The sequence below is a fragment of the Vigna radiata genome, unplaced genomic scaffold, assembly GCF_000741045.1.
Source record: "Vigna radiata var. radiata cultivar VC1973A unplaced genomic scaffold, Vradiata_ver6 scaffold_269, whole genome shotgun sequence".
Lineage (NCBI taxonomy): Eukaryota > Viridiplantae > Streptophyta > Magnoliopsida > Fabales > Fabaceae > Vigna > Vigna radiata.
Genome location: NW_014543977.1, coordinates 174,163 through 193,054, shown reverse-complemented (window position 1 = coordinate 193,054; position 18,892 = coordinate 174,163). Strand labels below are relative to the sequence as shown.

At 34.3% G+C, this 18,892-nt stretch overlaps 1 protein-coding gene across 2 annotated transcripts in view; it reads left to right on the top strand.

The window, feature by feature from the left end:
• The first annotated feature begins 8,385 nt into the window (after positions 1 to 8,385).
• The window catches only part of LOC106755057, a 21,470-nt gene continuing 10,963 nt past the window's right edge, over positions 8,386 to 18,892 (top strand). The window contains exons 1-9 of one of the 2 annotated variants that reach the window (XM_014637155.2): positions 8,386 to 8,497; positions 8,602 to 8,765; positions 8,855 to 8,942; positions 12,595 to 12,694; positions 12,775 to 12,848; positions 12,975 to 13,046; positions 13,297 to 13,374; positions 14,118 to 14,242; positions 14,462 to 14,534. In XM_014637155.2, the coding sequence (XP_014492641.1) occupies positions 8,686 to 8,765; positions 8,855 to 8,942; positions 12,595 to 12,694; positions 12,775 to 12,848; positions 12,975 to 13,046; positions 13,297 to 13,374; positions 14,118 to 14,242; positions 14,462 to 14,534 (690 nt within the window). In that variant the 5' untranslated portion in view covers positions 8,386 to 8,497; positions 8,602 to 8,685. Of the gene's footprint in view, positions 8,766 to 8,854; positions 8,943 to 12,594; positions 12,695 to 12,774; positions 12,849 to 12,974; positions 13,047 to 13,296; positions 13,375 to 14,117; positions 14,243 to 14,461; positions 14,535 to 18,892 lie in introns of both variants that reach the window. The other variant, XM_014637154.2, reaches the window with a different exon arrangement.

Genomic DNA, 18,892 nt, shown 5'->3' with positions numbered 1-18,892 from the left:
GATGTTGGTGCCATCCACATAGGAGATGGGGAGCAGAGTCATGAGCTAACTATTGTGCCACCTACTTTCCCACCCTCCTATGTCCCTACTCTTGCACTTGAAGAGACTGATGAAGATTTGGAGGACCAGGCAGATATGAGCAACACTTTTGAGATAGGTAGACCAGCTTCACCTTCCACCACTCTACCAACTTTCAAGGAAGTGGAGGTAAACATACCTATTATTGATTTTGTTGTTGATGATTATGCTGATGATAGGTATGTTGATGAGCATGATTTTAATTCTACCTCTTTGCATGATGAGAACCATTGTTTGATATCACATATGAATGTTTGTTCTCCATGCACTGAACATGAATCTGAGCCTATTGTTGATATTGTTTCTTCATTTGAATTTGATTCATGTTCTGAGAGTTTATCTAAGGTTCAGCCTGTTACATTTGGATTGGGTGTTATACCTCTGCATATCATTTCTTTGGAACCACATTGCACTAACCATGTTGCAGGAGGTACACATGAATTTGATCAACAAACACCCACGGTGGAAGACAAGGGTGCCAATGTACACAAAAGCTTGAATATCATTGGGCACCAACTGAACTCACTCATCAACAATAACTGCTTCTTAGATCCAGCTGTGGAGGACATCTCCCTACTCGATCAAATATGGAGGATGAAGCAGTTCTTCCTCAACACCTCCTTGCTGAATCCTGTGGTGAAAGACATCTCCCTGAAAGTCCAAAATTGGCAACTGCCACCATGATTAGGGGATTTTTCTTTTCCCTTCTCCTCCTCCTTTCCCGCTCTTATTGCCCTTGTCCTTGATCTGTTGTTTGTTATCATTGTGATCTTATGCTTGTGACACATTGAGGACACTGTGTAGTTTAAGTGTGGTCTATTGGGGGAGATTCTAATTTTTCGTTGTTATTTTATGTTTTCTGCGTTAAATTTTTTGTTTTCTACGTAGTTTTTGTTTTGTCTTGTGTGCAGTTTTGCATGTTTCTCATGATTTCTGGACTTGGTTTAGGTTGTAGACTTGTCTTTCACTTCATTGATACTCTGATTTGCTTGAAATTCATGCTTTTCTTTGCTTGGAAAGATGATTATGATGTTTGAGAGGTTGGATTGATTGTGACAGAATTACCCTGTGTGAGACTTGAGCCACTTGATATTCTTTCTTGTGTTTGATATGTCTCTGAATTGCTTGCACATATGCCTTGGCTTGACTCTTTTTGATGTTTCTTGATTGATATGCATGTTTGGAAGTGATAAAGGCAGTTTTGTTGTTGAGCCTCTCTAGCCAAATGAGTCTACCTTGTTTTGATCCTTTAATAGCCCCTTTGAGCCTTTACTTTCCCCAGTTCTTTGTTTTGAAGCTCATACACTAGCCCTAAGTGAAAAACCATGATTACCTTAACCTTAGGGAATTTTGGAGCTTTGGAATTGTTTTGGAAATAAGTGTGGTCTCCCGGGGGATTAAGATGAATTGGCTAGTTGGTTCCTTTTCTTGTTTTTATTTTTGTAAATATGTTGTGTACATCTTGCCTCTGAGTCTTGTTCTGAAAAGAGAGAAAAGAAAAGAGACAAGATGAGAAAAAAAAAGAAAATAAAATACAGAAAAATGAGAAAAATAAAAAATTTGTGAGTGATGGAGTCAAGAAGAGGATTGAATTAGAGGGTTTGGGTGTTATTTGATTGTTTACACTTGTTCCCCGTTGCTCCTCTATTTCTTTTGGTTTGTAACTTCTTATCCATATTTATCCTTCCTTTTCCTTAGCCCCATTACATCCATAAAAGACCTCTTGATTTGAACATGCATATGTTTTGAGTGTTGATATTAGAGGCTTGCCAAGTCTGTTTGTTGCTTGCTTTCTTGAGTGCATTGAGTTGACATTGTTTACCTTAGACACTTGAGAGAAATACTGATAGTTCATCTATGAGGTTCTGTTACTTTTGATTCACCTCTTGAGCTGACTGATCATTTTTCCATGCTTGGAATTGCTTTGATGACTTCATGAGTATATGCTTTCTCATTTTCTATGTGGATACTGTCTACTTCTTTTCCTTGTCCAGATTTCTTGAGGACTGTAATTTTGTTTGTTGTGTTCCCTTGTGAGTCTTTCTTCTCTGTGTGCTGAGTCTATGTCAATTGCCTGATGTTTGAATAGTTCCCTAGTTTTCGTCTTGGTTTTGCGCAGGAGTGCAAAAGACTAAGTGTGGTCTATTTTGATGAGTCGATATTTTATTGATTTCACTTAGTTTATTGTGCTAGAATTAATCAGGGAATTGTGCTTAAATGTCCGGTATTTTCCCGTTTTCGCTAATAGTGCTTAATTTGACCGGAAATTCTAATTTTAATTAATTTGAATTTTCTGAGCTAATTATTTGCATTATTATTTTCAGGGAAAATTTTGGAAACACAATTTGGGACATTTGGAGGACACCAAATAAATTCAAGACTCTCAAATTAGACATTTTAAATTTTAATTGTATTGTAATTTTAATTGTTAGAACGTTTTAGACAAACTCTTTCCATCATTGGCCATAGTGGCAATTTTGTAGAAGCTCAACTTTGTGAGACACATGTCCTACCCTAGGGTTTTTGGGTGGACCCCACCCTAATTTTTGAAGACACATGGCCTTGCAAAGAGGAGCCAGTCGTCACTTGCATTGAAGCTCTATCTCTTGGCATTTTTTTTTTCATTTGCTCTGGAACAATATTTTGGCAAGAGAATGTGGTTCACGGTTCTTTGAATGAAATAGCACTTTCTTTTTGTAAGCTTTTATTTAAGCATTGTTTGTGTGAATGAAGAATAGCTAGCTACTGTCACATTCTTTTCAAGCAGCAGAGCTGGAACGTTTGAGAGCCGCCACTTTGCATTTTTCCAGACTCGACAATTTTTTTTTTATTTTGGCTGAAATGTTTTCTTTGCTGGGATATACCACTTGTCACGGTTTTTCATGGCTAGAATGAAGAGAAGATTGGAAGTCTCGGCCAGCTGAGAAGGATGGGACATGTTAGCTTTCTTATTTTTATTTTAGTGAAATGGCAAGTAGATTGATGATGGTTTCGGTTGAATGAGTAGGTGAGTGTGCAGAGTTATGAATCTCTTGGTCAAAGGGGAGCCTTATTTTAGCAAGTAATTACTGTCTGGATGGAACCTTCCTTAAGCACATTCAGTTTTCATTTTTCTTTTTGGATTGAGAGGTAAAAATGGTGAGTGTGGGTCCAGTGATGGGATAGTTGGCAGCTTATAATAACTTGTTTTTCTTTTAATTTATTTGGTGAATGAAGAGGTGATTTGATGGGAGAATGTGTGTGAAGTCATGGCTACTGGGATTTATTTTTGGAGGCAATTGATTCCTTTCTTCATGAAGCAAATCACGTTAATTCCCTTGCAGTGGTTGTCTTATTCTTAAAAAAAAAAATTTAAGCATTTCACTTTTCTCTCCTTGTGTACACGTGATGATTAGATGGGGATAAGTGCAGCTGTGATGTGGAAAACATGGTGATTCACTTTGGAAGGTCACGTTTCAATTGAATGCACATCTCCTTTAATTTCCTTTGAATGAAAAAGTGGTAGCAGCATTCACGGCTGAGAGCACACGTAGTAAGCAAACCATTTTTATGTTTTGGCATTGGGAGCAGCGGATGTCCTTGGGTTTTTAGGAGTAAGGCACAGTCATTGCCCAGAAGGAGGAATATGTTTTCTTTCATTTTAAAGGCATAAACAAAGGAGATGACGTCAATTGGTAGGGAAAGTTTATGATTTCTTATTTCCTTTGTCATAGAATATTTGATATTATATGTTTAATTGTGTTTGATCTTTTTAATTTAGTTTTGCATTTAATAGTTTTAACTGTGTTTAGATATTTGTTTGTTACAATGTTAGGTTTAGTCTTTTCTTTTACTTTAATGGTTTCTATTTTTAGTTGTGATAATTTAGTCATAATGTTAGCTTTAGTATCCAACCGTTTCAATCCTGTTAGTTAGGTTTAATTTGCGCATTTTAATTTAGTCTAATTGCATTCACAAAAACACTTTAGACTCGATTCTCGAACTGCAAAATTTGTCTTTGGGAGACGACCTAGGGGTCATTCCCTAGCTATACTGCACTTCTAATATGTAATCAAATTTGTATGGGCCGCGACACCCAACACCTGTTTCCTAACATAAATTTCTTGTTGTAAAAACCACAACCATTATAGTGCATTTGCTTCTTGGATTGGAAGGACACTGATGAAAGTGATTGTTGTTTGTGATTTGAATTCTGAAAACGAGTTTTATGGAGTTAGAACATGAATTCTTCATGTATATGTATATGTATGGCATCTATGGTGATAATGGTTGAATCTGGTTGGTTTAGGAAGTCTAGAATGTCAGGGGACTGGGTAGAGGGACTTGGAAAAAATAAAACAAATTTGTTTTGGACTGGAAATGATTTTGTGTTGGACTAAGCAAGTTCACTCGCTTGAGCGAGTGAAGTCATTCGTTTAGGCGAGTGGTGCAAGACACAAAGTGCATTTTGGTTGTTTTAAACTGGTTTTGATGCATATGTCGGATGAGAAATGTTGTGGATTATGTTTTAGGATGTAAAATGATATATGGAAATGAGATATATATGATTTTATCGTATTCAAGTCATGATGCAATATGATTAAAATGTGAGTTTGATTGAGATACATATTCTTTTGGGTTTGCGCTACTTTGGTAAGTAGACAGAAAGATCAAAGCATTGTGCTACTTTGATAAGTAGGCAGAAGAAAGTTGGTCTGTGCTACTTTGGTAAGTAGGCAGAGGGATCAAAGCACTGTCCTACTTTGGTAAGTAGGCAGAAAGATCAAAGCACTGTGCTACTTTGATAAGTAGGCAGAAGAAAATTGGTTTGTGATACTTTGGTAAGTAGGTAGAGGGATCAAAGCACTGTGCTACTTTGGTAAGTAGGCAGACGAGTCTGATATTATACTACTTTGACAAGCAGATAAGAGAATTGGGAACTGCTCTACTTTAGTAAATAGGCATGATGGTATGATGGATGAAGAGAGTAAGAGAATAATATAAATTGTGTTATTTTGGTAAGTAGGCAGAGTGATTATATTGTGCTACTTTGGTAAGTAGGTGGAAGAACCTATATTGTGTTACTTTGGTAAGTAAACAGTATTGTAATATTGTGTCACTATGGTAAGTGGGCAGAGGGAATTGATACTACGTTGCTTTGGTAAGTAGGCAGAATGATAAGATGTTGGGACTACTTAGATAAGGGGATTGATCATATGATTGATTTTAAATCGAATGCATATTAATGTTTTCTCTATTTTGATTGTGTGGTATTGCACTTGAACGTTTTAGCCTTATGAAAACACTAAATCTTGGTGAAAAATCGGATTGCCACTAAATAGTATTTTACTATACCAATGTTAATGTGAGGGAGTGGAAATTTTGATAGTTTGGGGTAGCATTGTGCCTCCTATAGAAATGGGAAAGCCAATTATTATTTGGAATTATCATAGTGTTTGGTAAACAAAAAGGAAATAACAATGTAGCTTAGTGATGCCAAAATCAATTTGTGTTTTCATTGGATGTAGAGTAAAGCAAGAGATGTTTTTGGTTAAGAAAATTTGAAGAATTTAACATGTACTTCTATATTTGGTACTACAGTGTTAGACAATGAATAATTTAAATAATCATGAGAACAAAACGTTCTAAAGATGAAATGGTTAAATAAAGAAGTTTAATATAGTGAAACTTAAAAAAAAAAAATCTTTTATTTAGAAGAATATAAGTGTAGGTAATTCAATTTTCGAGGACGAAAATTTTTGTAGAGAGAGAAAATGTGAGACCCCAAAATGTTATAATAGATATTTCTCTACATGACTCAAATAGTGATTTTTTTTATATGATAGTGGTAAGATGTTTAAGTGTTAAATGTATGAGTTTAGTATTTTATTCGGTCAGTTAGATTGTCATAATATGTATAGATACTTTTATTAAGTCATTATACACATTTAATACATCATAATTTATATGGTACATTTAATCTTATGCTTTTGGGTGTTAAAGACAATGACCTATTCTTCTTTTCTCCCTAAAACGTGTTATCTTTCTTTTTCCACACACTTGCGTTATCTCTACCGTTTCCCACAAATAGTTTGTTGACTTCTTCCAGCATAACATTCTTTAACACCTTTGCTTCACATCAAAGATTTTTTTTTTTTGTATAAAACAAGAATCATATCAATTGGAAGTCTATGGAAAAAGTTATGATTAAAATAATCAACAAAGGTTATAGCTAAAAATACAGAAAAACGTGATTAAAACTTTGATTTTAGGAATTTAATTATAACTAGCTTAGTGGTCTAAAAATTACGAATTAGTGGTCATTGGATAGATTTTTGAGTCTAGATTCCAATAAAACAAGAATCATCTCAATTAGAGGTTTAGAAAAAGTTATAATTAAAATAGTTAGCAAAGGTCATATTTGACAATATGTTATCTCATGTGTGTATTTTCTCTCTTGGTTCACGAATCTAAGTGTCGGACCTTGTCTTAAACTAATTCTAAAATGTAATTTTTTTTACTTTTACTATATGGTAAAAAAATATTAAAAACATTGTTAAACTAATATAAAAGCATGACCAATTAATTAAACTTAAGGTAGTTGTTGTGATATGTTGAATTTAATTACTAGTTTTGATGGATGCTATATGTGTTATACTAATTATATATATGTCGTAAATGTTAGCTTGCTTTTGTTCTTCGTGTTTATTTATCTATGTACTTGCAATGATTGTATAATGTATGTCATCACAATTAAGAAGAGAGATATTATGGAAATCTTATTTTAATGTTCTAGAAATTATTAGAGTAATGTGAAAGATGTAATAAATATTTACTTATCTAATTGAATTGTGAAAGATGTAATTTTGAAGTCATAATAATTCAAGTTTCTTTAACATTCTCAAAATTTGTCTTTCGTAGACAAATTTATCCATCTTTGACAATTATATAGTGATTGATACATTTTATTTAAAATGTAATAAGTTTTCTTTTAATAATTTTTTTATTTATCTTCGATCTTTCTAAATTTTAAATTTTGTCACACTTTTATAATATCTAATAAGAGTGATGAGAGAGGGATTTGAGGATAGGAGTTTATTTAAAGTTTATCCATTTTATGTAAAAGATTGTATTAAATTTTTTATGTTGGTGATGAATTTGAATAATTTCTATATTAAAATTATAAAACTTTTATTAGAAAATTCATAAGAAAACATTTATATTTAATGTATGATTCGCATATACTTTCATATTTAATCTCTGAATTGTAAACATTGAATAACCATGAGGAATATGAAAGAAATTTTCTTTATAGATCTTATTCGATTAAAATAAAGTGATTTTATTCATAATTGTGAAAATTTTAAAATTTTACACGTTTTTGTGAAATCCAAATCAAGGGCGTTATAATTGTCATATATTCTAATTTTATAACTTTATAATTTTATAATTTTATAATTTTATAATTTTATAATTTTATAATTTTATAATTTTATAACTTTATAATTTTATAATTTTATAATTTTATAATTTTATAATTTTATAATTTTATAATTTTATAATTTTATAATTTTATAATTTTATAATTTTATAATTTTATAATTTTATAATTTTATAATTTTATAATTTTATAATTTTATAATTTTATAATTTTATAATTTTATAGTTTTATGATTTCATATTTTATATTTATAATTTTATAATTATGTTTAATAAATTTAAAAAGATTATATATATATATATATATATATATTTTTTTTTTTGATAAATATGAAACGTTTCCACATCGATTTCTTAATAAGGTTTTATAGTCTATTTAATATTCAATAAATTTATATTTTTCAATTGTTAAATAGTATTATATTATATATTTTTTTATGCACTAAAATAAAACTGTTTTTTCTATTTCTGAAAATAATTTTATGATTAAAAAAGATGGAAACTTCCTTAAACTATTTCTGATAGAGTTATTAAAGTTTTCAAAAAAAAAAATTTAAAAGAAAGTTTTATCTGTATTATTCATGTTCTTATAATTTTAAGAAAACAATTTGTGGATGGAAAATATTTTATTTTGGAACATACTCTGATAATTTCATGTCCTTTTTTTTATACCAATAATCCCTTTCTCCTTTGTTTTGATTAATTAATTAAAAGAAAAACTAATTAGATTTTATCTTGCTATATTTACAAATGAAATCGGAGATGTGACTACGATCGGGTTATTTTTGTAAATAGAGTCAAATTAATATATTAATATGTATTTTTAATTTTAAAATAAAAATACCAATAATTTCTTTCTTCTCCGTTTTGATTAATTAATGAAAACAAAAACCGAATTAGATCTTATCTTGCTATATTTACAACTGAAAACGGAGATGTGATTACGAGCTGGTGCGTGGCCATTGCTTCCGCCATTCTCTTCTTCATCTCTTCGTGTTAGGTCGAAGTTTGACTTTCCCTTCGTTTTTTCTCACTCACTACATTTCTTCATGGTCAATTCATTTCCCAAACCTATAATTAACCTTATCCAACGCAAAACTGCAGTTCCTTCGTAGTTTCTTTAGCTAATTTGAGAAATCCACGCCATTCGACACGGTAGGACACACTGTTCTTCGTAAGAAGCTGAATATGACGAGGAAAACGAGTAACTGTGCCATATGCGATAATTCGAATCAAGCTTCTATTTGTTCTATCTGTGTTAACTACAGGTTTTCTTTAGTGCAATTTTTATGTTATTGCGTTTCGTGTATTTGATTGGTTGATTTGTTTATTTATTTGATTTTGATGATATTTTTAGGTTGAATGAGTATAATACTTCCTTGAAGTTGCTGAAAGGCCGTCGAGATTCTTTGTACTCAAAATTAAGCGATGTTCTAGTCCGCAAGGTTTGAATTACGGCTTGTCTTGTAATACACTAAATCGCATGATTCTAAGTTAGTAGATGTTTGAAAATTAATATGTTCCTCTTCAATTGTATTTTAAATGCATGGAGTGCAAAAAAATTTTTAAGCTTAGGGGTATGGGGAATGTGCAAATATTAGATGAAAAAGAGTAAAATAAATACATCAATGAATTATAGGAAACCTTTAATTCAATGGTGGCAGCGAAAGGAAGATATTCCCTAGTGTACATTATGTATTACCTGTACTATTGCAGTCATATAGGACTTCACTTGCCGGTATTTTGTTTGACAGTCTTATAGGATGGATTGTTTAGTGATATTTCTGTTTTGGGCTAATTCTGTTCCGGTTAGCAAAGGAACAATATTTGGGGGATGGCAGGAGTGTGGTTGGCTATATTTTTCCTTTGTAAGAATATTGGAATTATCCTTAGGATCCGTTTGTGGATATTTGGAGCAAAGAGATTCCTCTCTTGCTTCTCTTTGGAAACTCGTCCTCTTGTCTCTCTATTTTGTATTTTCATTCTATGTGTAGGCACCTTTGATACACATTGTATCGTTGGTGTTTTCATTGAGAGAAGCTTGTCCATTCGCATTTGAGTATAAGAATAATACAAATTTTATCATTGGTGCTTTTATTGAGAGAAGCTTGTCCATTCGCATTTGAGCAAGGTTATCAAATTCGAGAGTTTGCGTAAACTTGTGAGAGTTGAGTAAACTCGTGAGAGTCGAGTATACTCGACTCGTAAGCTCGTAAGAGTTTACTTCAGATGAAAAGAATTATATACATAATATCTTAATTCAAATAAGTCTACAAAATTATATAACTTTAAATAAATAAAATTTATAGTTATATTGTTCATAAAACTAAGTATTATAAAACATAAATACTTAGATTATTGTCATTAATTTTGATGCATTTCATTAAATATATAACTTTCAAGCTCGCAGAATCGTTCCAAACTCGCGATTCTACATGATCCTACTGATTTTACAGTCGATTCTATCGAGTTTACGTAGAAAATGAGTTTACTTCCGAGTTAACTCNGAAGCCATGTCTAGGAATGTATACTCGTACGAGTTTACAAGTTAACTCGAGAGTTTGATGACCATGCATTTGAGTATAAGAATGATGTCATAGCCTCTCAACATCCTTGAATTTGGCCTCACTGATTAAGCTTGCAATCCAGTCCCGTGAAGCCACCATCATTGCACAATTTGGAATGATGAAGTCACACTACTAGAAGCTTGACTTCTTTCTCCATTATCGTTGACCTCTCATTCTCTATTTGGACCATTGCTGATGAGATGTGCACAACATGACTCTTGATTCTCATTTCCTCTCCTAAATCTCGAACACAAAAATCAACCTCTTTAATGAAACTGTACATGCCAAATGAGTGGACCTTCCCTCCTTCTCTGGAGAGGATCATGTGGGAAGGCTTATGAAGGATGATATGTACTTCTCCATCTAGGATATGTCCAAGAAATTGGTAATGCTCCTACTCCACCAATTACTCTTGTTGCAATGGGTTCTTGTTTTTGAAAGTGTGCTCCATGCAAGTTCTACCTTTGTATGGTTTTACTAAGACACAACCTTGCTGCTGACTTCTTTTGGAAGGGAATCAAACAAATCATAATGATACATGGGCAAGTGTGACGTTTGTTAGTGTAACAAATATTGGGTGATGTCTCGTACTGGGTTACCCTATCCCATTACCATCCCCAATGCTGTTTGGGTAGATATTTTCCCTTGATTTTATCATGGGTCTGCCATGCTTAGATGGATTTGTGATGATACTAGTGGTCATAGGCAAATTGTCCAAATATGTGCATTTGCTTTCCCTAAAGCATCATTTTACAGAGAGGTTCGTTGCATAAGCTTTAGTTCGTGAGGTAGCTATCCCCTTTTTCTTGGTTAGCTTATGGAGTGAATTATTTCATCTCCACAAACAAATCGACTAAAGGAAGTGGTGAATTATTGTTTGAATATTTTTGTGTTGCTTTTACTTCGAGCAACCAGTCAAATGGTACATGTGGCTCACTTGGGCTGAATTCTAGTACAACAACTCTTTTCTTACTACTACAAGTTCAACACCCTTTAAAATTGTCTGTGGCCTCCATCCTTCATAAACCAGTACCTTCTTGATTAAGCTTCAGTGGACTCGATTACTGCTGTTTTGATTGCTGGGATGAAGAACTGTGACAATTGAAGTAACATCTCCATCGACCTCAGCAAACCATAAAGAATGCTAACAGGCATCACCAACTTAGTGTCAGAGATTGGGTGTTGTCGATATATTTTAGGAAGTTTCAGATTTGACTCCAATTGTTTTTAACTTTGTAGATTGGTTGTATCTTGATTTTATTACTAGCATATCAGTCCAACAATCTTAGGGATTTGTTTCCCTGAATAGGCAGTGCTTAATTCTCTCTCTCTCTCTCTCTCTCTCTATATATATATATATATATATATATATATATATATATATATATATATATATATATCAGATGTATGTATTGAGACTGAATAAGAGAAATTATTTTTCTTCTAAACATGAGAGGTGTAAGTCAAGCTCTGGCCCCATAGCCAACTTTCAATGGCTTGCTGCATCAATTCCAAACTCCCCACTACTATGAACTATTTTAAGTTCTTCCTAAGGTTGGTGCCATTGAATGCAAGCTGCGGTTAATTGACCCTCCTCAGATTCACCCGATTTTTCACATGTCTTTACTGAAACAATCCGTCACCAAGGGATCTCCTTTAGCAGCCATGTCCCCTGGTCTTATATCTGCTGTGGCAGACCTTCCAGCCCAGAGGCAGTGTTTGCTGTGTGAGTAGGCAAGACTCAACCCGTTCTGCAGAATATCCTTAGAAAGTCACAACCTGTCAAGGAAGCCATTGGGAGTTTGCAACAAACATTTGAACTAATTTTCCAGATTTCAACCTTGAGGACAAGTCTAATTCTGTTGGGCAGAGTATTGATAGAAACCACTCCTACAGGTGGAATAAGCTTTCGGGTCTATAGTGATAGGCCCAAGAATAAGAAGCAAGATTTATTGTTTAGGGATATTTTTATTAGAGTTTGATAAGTAAAGGAGGGGTATTTGGGGAATGGCTGATTTTGTTAGAGGGGACTGCGTTGGTTATATTTTCCCTTTGTAATAATGTTTGGATTATCCTTGAGATCTGTTAGTGGATATTTGGAGCAGAGAGATTCCTCTCTTGCTTGGGAGAGCTCTGCTCTCTGGACACTTGCCTTCATGTCCCTCAATTCTGTTATTTTTATTCTCTGACTGCAGTTACCTCTGATAGGCATTGTGTAATGCACCCCAGATTAAAATTTAATTCCTATTCCTGCTCCCAATCTATTAAGTTACTTGTAAGTGGTATAAATAACATGATTATTTTCTATTGGTTTTGCCTTTTGCTCTGCATGCTTATCTTAGTACCCTTTTTCTTTCTCCATGAATCTCAGTGCCAATTTTTTTATTGCTTTGGCCATTGTTGACTAATGTGTAGTTTGGAATATACGATTGGTGGCTAATGTGCTATGCTACATCCATATATTTCTACAAGGCACCTGGTGACATCGGTATTTAGTTGTTCTAATTGTTTCATTCATAATGTGGATAAGGGAAAGGGAGATGACCAAGCGAATTGGAGAGTGCTTCAAAATGAAAAGCTTGCAAGGTTGAAGGAGAAACTTCGTCGCAGTAATGAACAAGTTACTCAAGGTTTAAAACCTTTGTACACAATATAAATTTCTATAGATGGAAATTTCACTTTGAACCTAAAGTAATGTTTAACATCACAGGAAGAGCTAAGATAGAGTCTGTGTCTGCTGATCTGAAACTTAAATTTGGGTTACTTGAATCTGCCCTTTCTACGGTACTTCAGATACTGTTTTTGACTTTACTGCACCAGTGCTATTGCTATGATCATATTGGTATTATTGGTCTAGTATAATTTGAATGTATATGTTGATGCTAGATGATTTATTTTTTCTCTTTACAGTTGGAAAAGAATCGAGTGGAACAACTTGAGAAGTTCTACCCCAATCTTATATGCACCCAGAGCCTAGGGCATGTGAGCACTGTTTTTAATGGTTACTTTTAATATTTGGTATTCTTGTGTTGTGCATAGTACTGGTTTTCCAATTAAAATAATATGATATAAAAAATAGTATTTAAAACTGTTCGGCTTTTCCTTAAGAGTCAATCACATGTCAAGGTTAAAGATTTATATTGGCTTGATGTTTTCTTTTTAAAGTCATAGATGGAGTATCTGTTGCGTTTCATGTAAGCTCGAAATTTACCTTTATAAATTTATTTTGCAGGTGGCAATTACCTCTGAACGTCTTCACAAGCAGTCTGTGGTGATAAAACAGATATGCAAGTTATTTCCACAACGTCGGGTAATATAAACCAGTGATGATTAATTTTATTTTGGTATGAGTCAGTGAATATGTGTTTGATTCTTTTAGTTGAATTTTCTCTGATTGTCAGTTATTGTGCTTATTACTCGGGTAGAATACAGTGGGACTTGAATTCATTACAGTAATCATATGCATTGTGGATTTGTCATAGATATTTGCTCTGGCAACTCACTATTTGTTCTTCTAACATTTTTTATACCATCTTGTCACTTTAGAACAATCAGCATCATCACCACAAGGAAAAATGGTGTATTTAAGCAGGTTTGGATGAATATGTGTGGCTATTATATTGTCACGGTTTCTTCACTGGTTGAAGCTGGAAGAGAGTGCGTTATTCTTAATTTAACATTTCTATACGTTTCAAAAGTTTGGTTAATTGAAATGAATTGCAAATATTACGACCTTTCTTGATTTTTTTTTTTCTTTTGTATATATTTTGCTCAAGGAAATAGCAGTACTAATGTTATGTCACTACAAAAACCATTGTTGAAAAATAAAGATAAAAAGATTTGTTTGATGTTCTTAAAATTTAAGAAAAACCTACCTATAGGTGAAACTTGAGATGCTGGCATCTCTTTTATAATGGATAGGTTTTTGGTCTGAAATAATAAATTGCTGTCTCTGTGATACATAATAAGAATGAAGTAAACTATAGCGTTATATGCTGCGTTATTATGCCTATTTCAAACATTGCTGTGGTGTTCTTGTCATTCTGGTGTCAGGTGGCCATAGAGGGAGAGATAAGGGATGGTCGTCGTGGCCAATATGATCAAATTTGCAATGCACGATTACCCAGAGCACTTGATCCCCACTCTGTTCCATCAGAAGAGCTTTCTGCTTCGTTGGGGTAAGCATTTCTTTTTCTTTTGTCTAAGGTCTTATCTGCATGCATAGTGCATTTTTAAAAGTGAATTATATCTGGGGTAGACAACACTTTTGTTCTAAAAAAACAATTGTAATATATTCATGTCAATTAGAAAATTCCTTATTGTTGCTTTAATTATAAATTAGAATATTTTTTGTTGCATAGTAACCTGTTATTTCATGTTTGCATCTTGCAAAGCAGATACATGGTGCAACTTTTAAATCTTGTTGTTCACAACTTGGCTGCCCCAGCACTTCATAACTCAGGTTTTGCGGTAAGCAATTTCCAAGCAATAAATAAATGTTAAGTCAAGAACGTGTTCAAGATATTCAGGTCAAGCATTGTTTTTGGTCATCATTATTTGATGGCCATTGAATGTTAGAATAGCATTGAAATTTACGTGTTGAAATGTTGATGTGTTTTTAACTTAAGGCATACTTAAAACAGACTTTTTAATGTACTTTTAACATTAATGTTCTCTATACTACTGGTTAAAATATATTGGAAAGATTCAAAATCACGAGTGGAACGGATAGATTTCTTTGGTAAGGAAATCAATCCTTCACTGAAAACCGCACACATGCCCAGAGTTACTGGAAAAAGAATACTGTATATTGTTCTTGTAATCAAAGAATACAAATGTACAACACCCAACTCTCAAGGGAGCACTCTCCCTCCATAGAAACAACCTCCTGTATATACAACGAATATCAAAAGCTGACCCTGACACAAGACCTCTTTGCCTTCTTATAAAGGCCCCTCAACCAACTAATCAACTAACAACTAATTTCTAATCTGTTTCCTTCTATCTTGCACACATTATATCTTATCATATTATATCCTATCATTACACCCCCACTGTAGAACAACCTTGTCCTCAAGGTTGGAGATGTGAAGCTTGATCTCATGGCTCATCTTCATTAACGTGTTATCATATGAAGGGAACTGATTGGCTACTGCTTGCAATTTTAGATCTGAAGGCTTGGGTGGTGGTCAATATGAGAGTGGTTTTTGCATACAAAATTTTGTATCTAGTAATTTGGAATCCCAAAATTCTAATGTCATTGATTGTTGCTTGGCTGCATCTCCCCCTTCAACTCTATTTATGGTTGGATCCCCTTCCTCCTCCATCATACTATATTTTTTTGTGCCAAATCTCCTTTCTGTTTTCGTTTTTTCTTCCTTACAGAGAGTGTGCTTCTTCATTGCTAGCCTTTCTCCCACAATTAGAGCACTTTGTGAATAATCAAGCTTTTTAGATCCTGTTGTGGCAACCAATTATGAATGTTAGATTGCAGCCTTGCAAAGAAAAATCCCTGTAATTGATCTTCTAGAGATTTAATTTGCTTGTGACACCAATATCTTGAATTCTTGGATGAATTTTTCCCCACTCCTAGACCATGTTACTGTTGCCAAACTCTCAAGTAAAACTCTATGCATTTTCTCCTACCTCAATAATGCTAATATCTTTATGGATATACTTGAGAATTAAACTGTAAAATAATTCTAGAGGGCTTGATTGATCCTTCTCATAATCTTCTATTTATAAGAATAAATTGATACAAGAGTACATGATAATTACAGTAACCATAAACACAATGTAATCATGATAATTAGAGTAACGTTAGACACAATATAATCATGATAAAATAGGATAAATATCCTAATACTCCCCCTCAAGTTGGAGCATACAAATTGTATGTACCAAGCTTGGAACAAATAAAGTCAATCCGAGGACCCCTTATGTACACCTTTTGTTGGTCTGACTCACTTCCTCGGATCTTGGGTCCTTTACTTAGGCGCCACTGATCATATCACTGGTAACAAGTCCTTGTTTTCTTCCTTGTCATGTCCGAATAATTTACCCTCGGTAACAATGGCTGATGGGTCTAGAGTCTCATCTCATGGTATTGGTATNGTTCATATTTTTNCNTCCATATCCATTGATCATGTACTTTATGTCCCTGGGTCTCCCTTCAACTTATTGTCCATAAGTCGTCTAACTCGTTCCCTTAATTGTGTTATTTCATTTACCAAAGATTCTGTTTGGTTGCAGGACCGGAGTTCGAAACACATGATTGACACAGGATGTGAGTCTCATGGCCTATATCATCTCAGCCCTTCTCCACATGTTGGCTTGATCACGGAGTCACCGTCCCTTCTTCATGCTCAGATAGGTCATCCTAGTCTTGCCAAACTGCAGCAACTTGTTCCGAGTTCGTCGAAATTATCAAGTTTGTCGTGTGAGTCTTGTCAGTTAGGAAAGCATACTCGTAGTTCCTTTCCTGGTAGTGTTTCACAACGAGCGTCGTCCCCCTTTTCATTGGTTCATTCTGATATTTGGGGACCTAGTCGAGTTAAGTCCACTTTAGGATTTCATTATTTTGTTACCTTTATTGATGACCATTCCAGATGTACTTGGTTGCTTTTAATGAAGAATCGTTCAGAGTTGTTTCCTATTTTCCAATCATTTTTCAATGAAATAAAAACAGTTTGGGGTTTCTATTCAAAATTTATGCAATGATAATGGTCGTGGATACCTTTCTCAACCGTTTAAACATTTTGTAGCTTCTCATGGCATTCTTCACCAGACCTCATGTGCTTATACCCCTCAACAAAATGGGGTGGCTGAGCGCAAGAATAGACACCTTATTGAAACAACTCGTGCACTTCTAATTCATGGTCAAGTACCCTCGCGTTTTTGGGGGGATGCAGTTCTCACTGCACGTTATCTTATAAATCGCATGCCGTCTTCTGTCCTAGATAACAAAATCCCTCATTCTATCTTATTTCCTCAAGACCCTCTACATCCATTACCTCTTAGAGTTTTTGGGTCTACATGTTTTTGTTCATGTCCTAGATAAGTTATCTCCTAGATCTCACAAATGTGTCTTCTTAGGATTTCCACGGTCATAAAAGGGCTATAAGTGTTTTTCCCCTTCCCTCAATCGTCATTTTATCTCTGCTGATGTCACTTTTGATGAATCTTTGTTTTACTTTTCACATCTATCTTCTAGTTTTGTACCTCCACCTGCTACGGTTGATATTCCTATTTTCTGTGATCCTTCTCCTTTAGACTCTCATTCCCTACAGGATCGTCCTTCAACTCCACCCCTTCAGGTTTATAGTCGTCACAATCCTTTTCCTCATGACTCACTTCCAGTGTCGCCTCCTGTGTCTCCTCCGGCTCCAACAAATGAGTCTGACCTACCCATTGCCCTCTGTAAAGGTATACGCTCTACTCATAACCCTTCCCCCCATTATATTGTTCTTCGTTACCACAGATTATCTCCATCTTTTTACACGTCTCTCATCCATTTCTTCTATGTCAATTCCCAAGTTTGTGGGTGATGCCTTAACTCATCCTGGCTGACATCAAGCCATGCTTGAAGAATTAAGTGCTTTGCAGAAAAGTGGAACTTGGGAGCTTGTCCAATTACCATCTGGAAAGTCTGTTGTTGGTTGTTGCAGGTAGGTGTATGCTATCAAAGTTGGCCCTGATGGTACAATTGATCGTTTGAAGGCTCGACTGGTTGCCAAAGGCTACACACAAATTTTTGGTTTGGATTATGGTGATACTTTTTCTCTAGTGGCAAAAATGACCTCTGTTCGCCTATTCATTGCCATGGCCGCTCTTCGACAATGGCCTCTTTACCAACTTGATGTCAAAAATGCTTTCCTTAATGGTGATTTGCTGAGGAAATTTATATGGAGCAATCGCCTGACTTTATTGCTCAGGGGGAGTCATTTGGATTGGTATGTCGTCTTCACAAATCCTTATATGGTCTAAAACAGTCTCCTCGGGCTTGGTTTGGTAAATTCAATTGTGTTGTTCAACAGTTTGGTATGTCTCGCAATGAAGCGGATCATTCAGTGTTCTATCGCGACTCAAGTACTGGATGTATCTACTTAATGGTGTATGTCGATGACATTGTTCTCACAGGAAGCGAGTATCTTGGCATCTCTCAGATGAAACAACACCTTTGTCACCATTTTCAAACTTGAGAACTAAACTGGAAAATAATTCTAGAGGGCTTGATTGATCCCTCTCATAATCTTCTATTTATAATAATAAATTGATACAAAGGTACATGATAATTAGAGTAACCTAGACACAATATAAACATGATAATTAAAGTAACCTAGACACAATATAATCATGGTAATTAGAGTAACCTAGACACAATATAATCATGATAATTAGAGTAACCCTAGACACAATATAATCATGATAATTAGAATAACCCTAGACACAATATAATCATGATAATTAGAGTAACCCTAGACACAATATAATCATGATAATTAGAGTAACCATAGACACAATATAATCATGATAAATAGGATAAATATCCTAACACTCCCCCTCAAGCTAGAGCATACAAATTTTATGTACCAAGCTTGGGACAAATAAACTCAATCCGAGGACCCCTTAATGATTTAAACAATACATCTGCGAGTTCATCGTTTGACCCAATAAACTCAGTACATATTTCTTTAGTCAACAACTTTTCACGAACAAAATGACAATCAATTTCTATATGTTTAGTCCTCTCGTGAAACACTGGATTTGATGCAATGTGGAGCGCAGCTTGATTGTCGCAATACATCTTCATAGTATGGATGTCACAG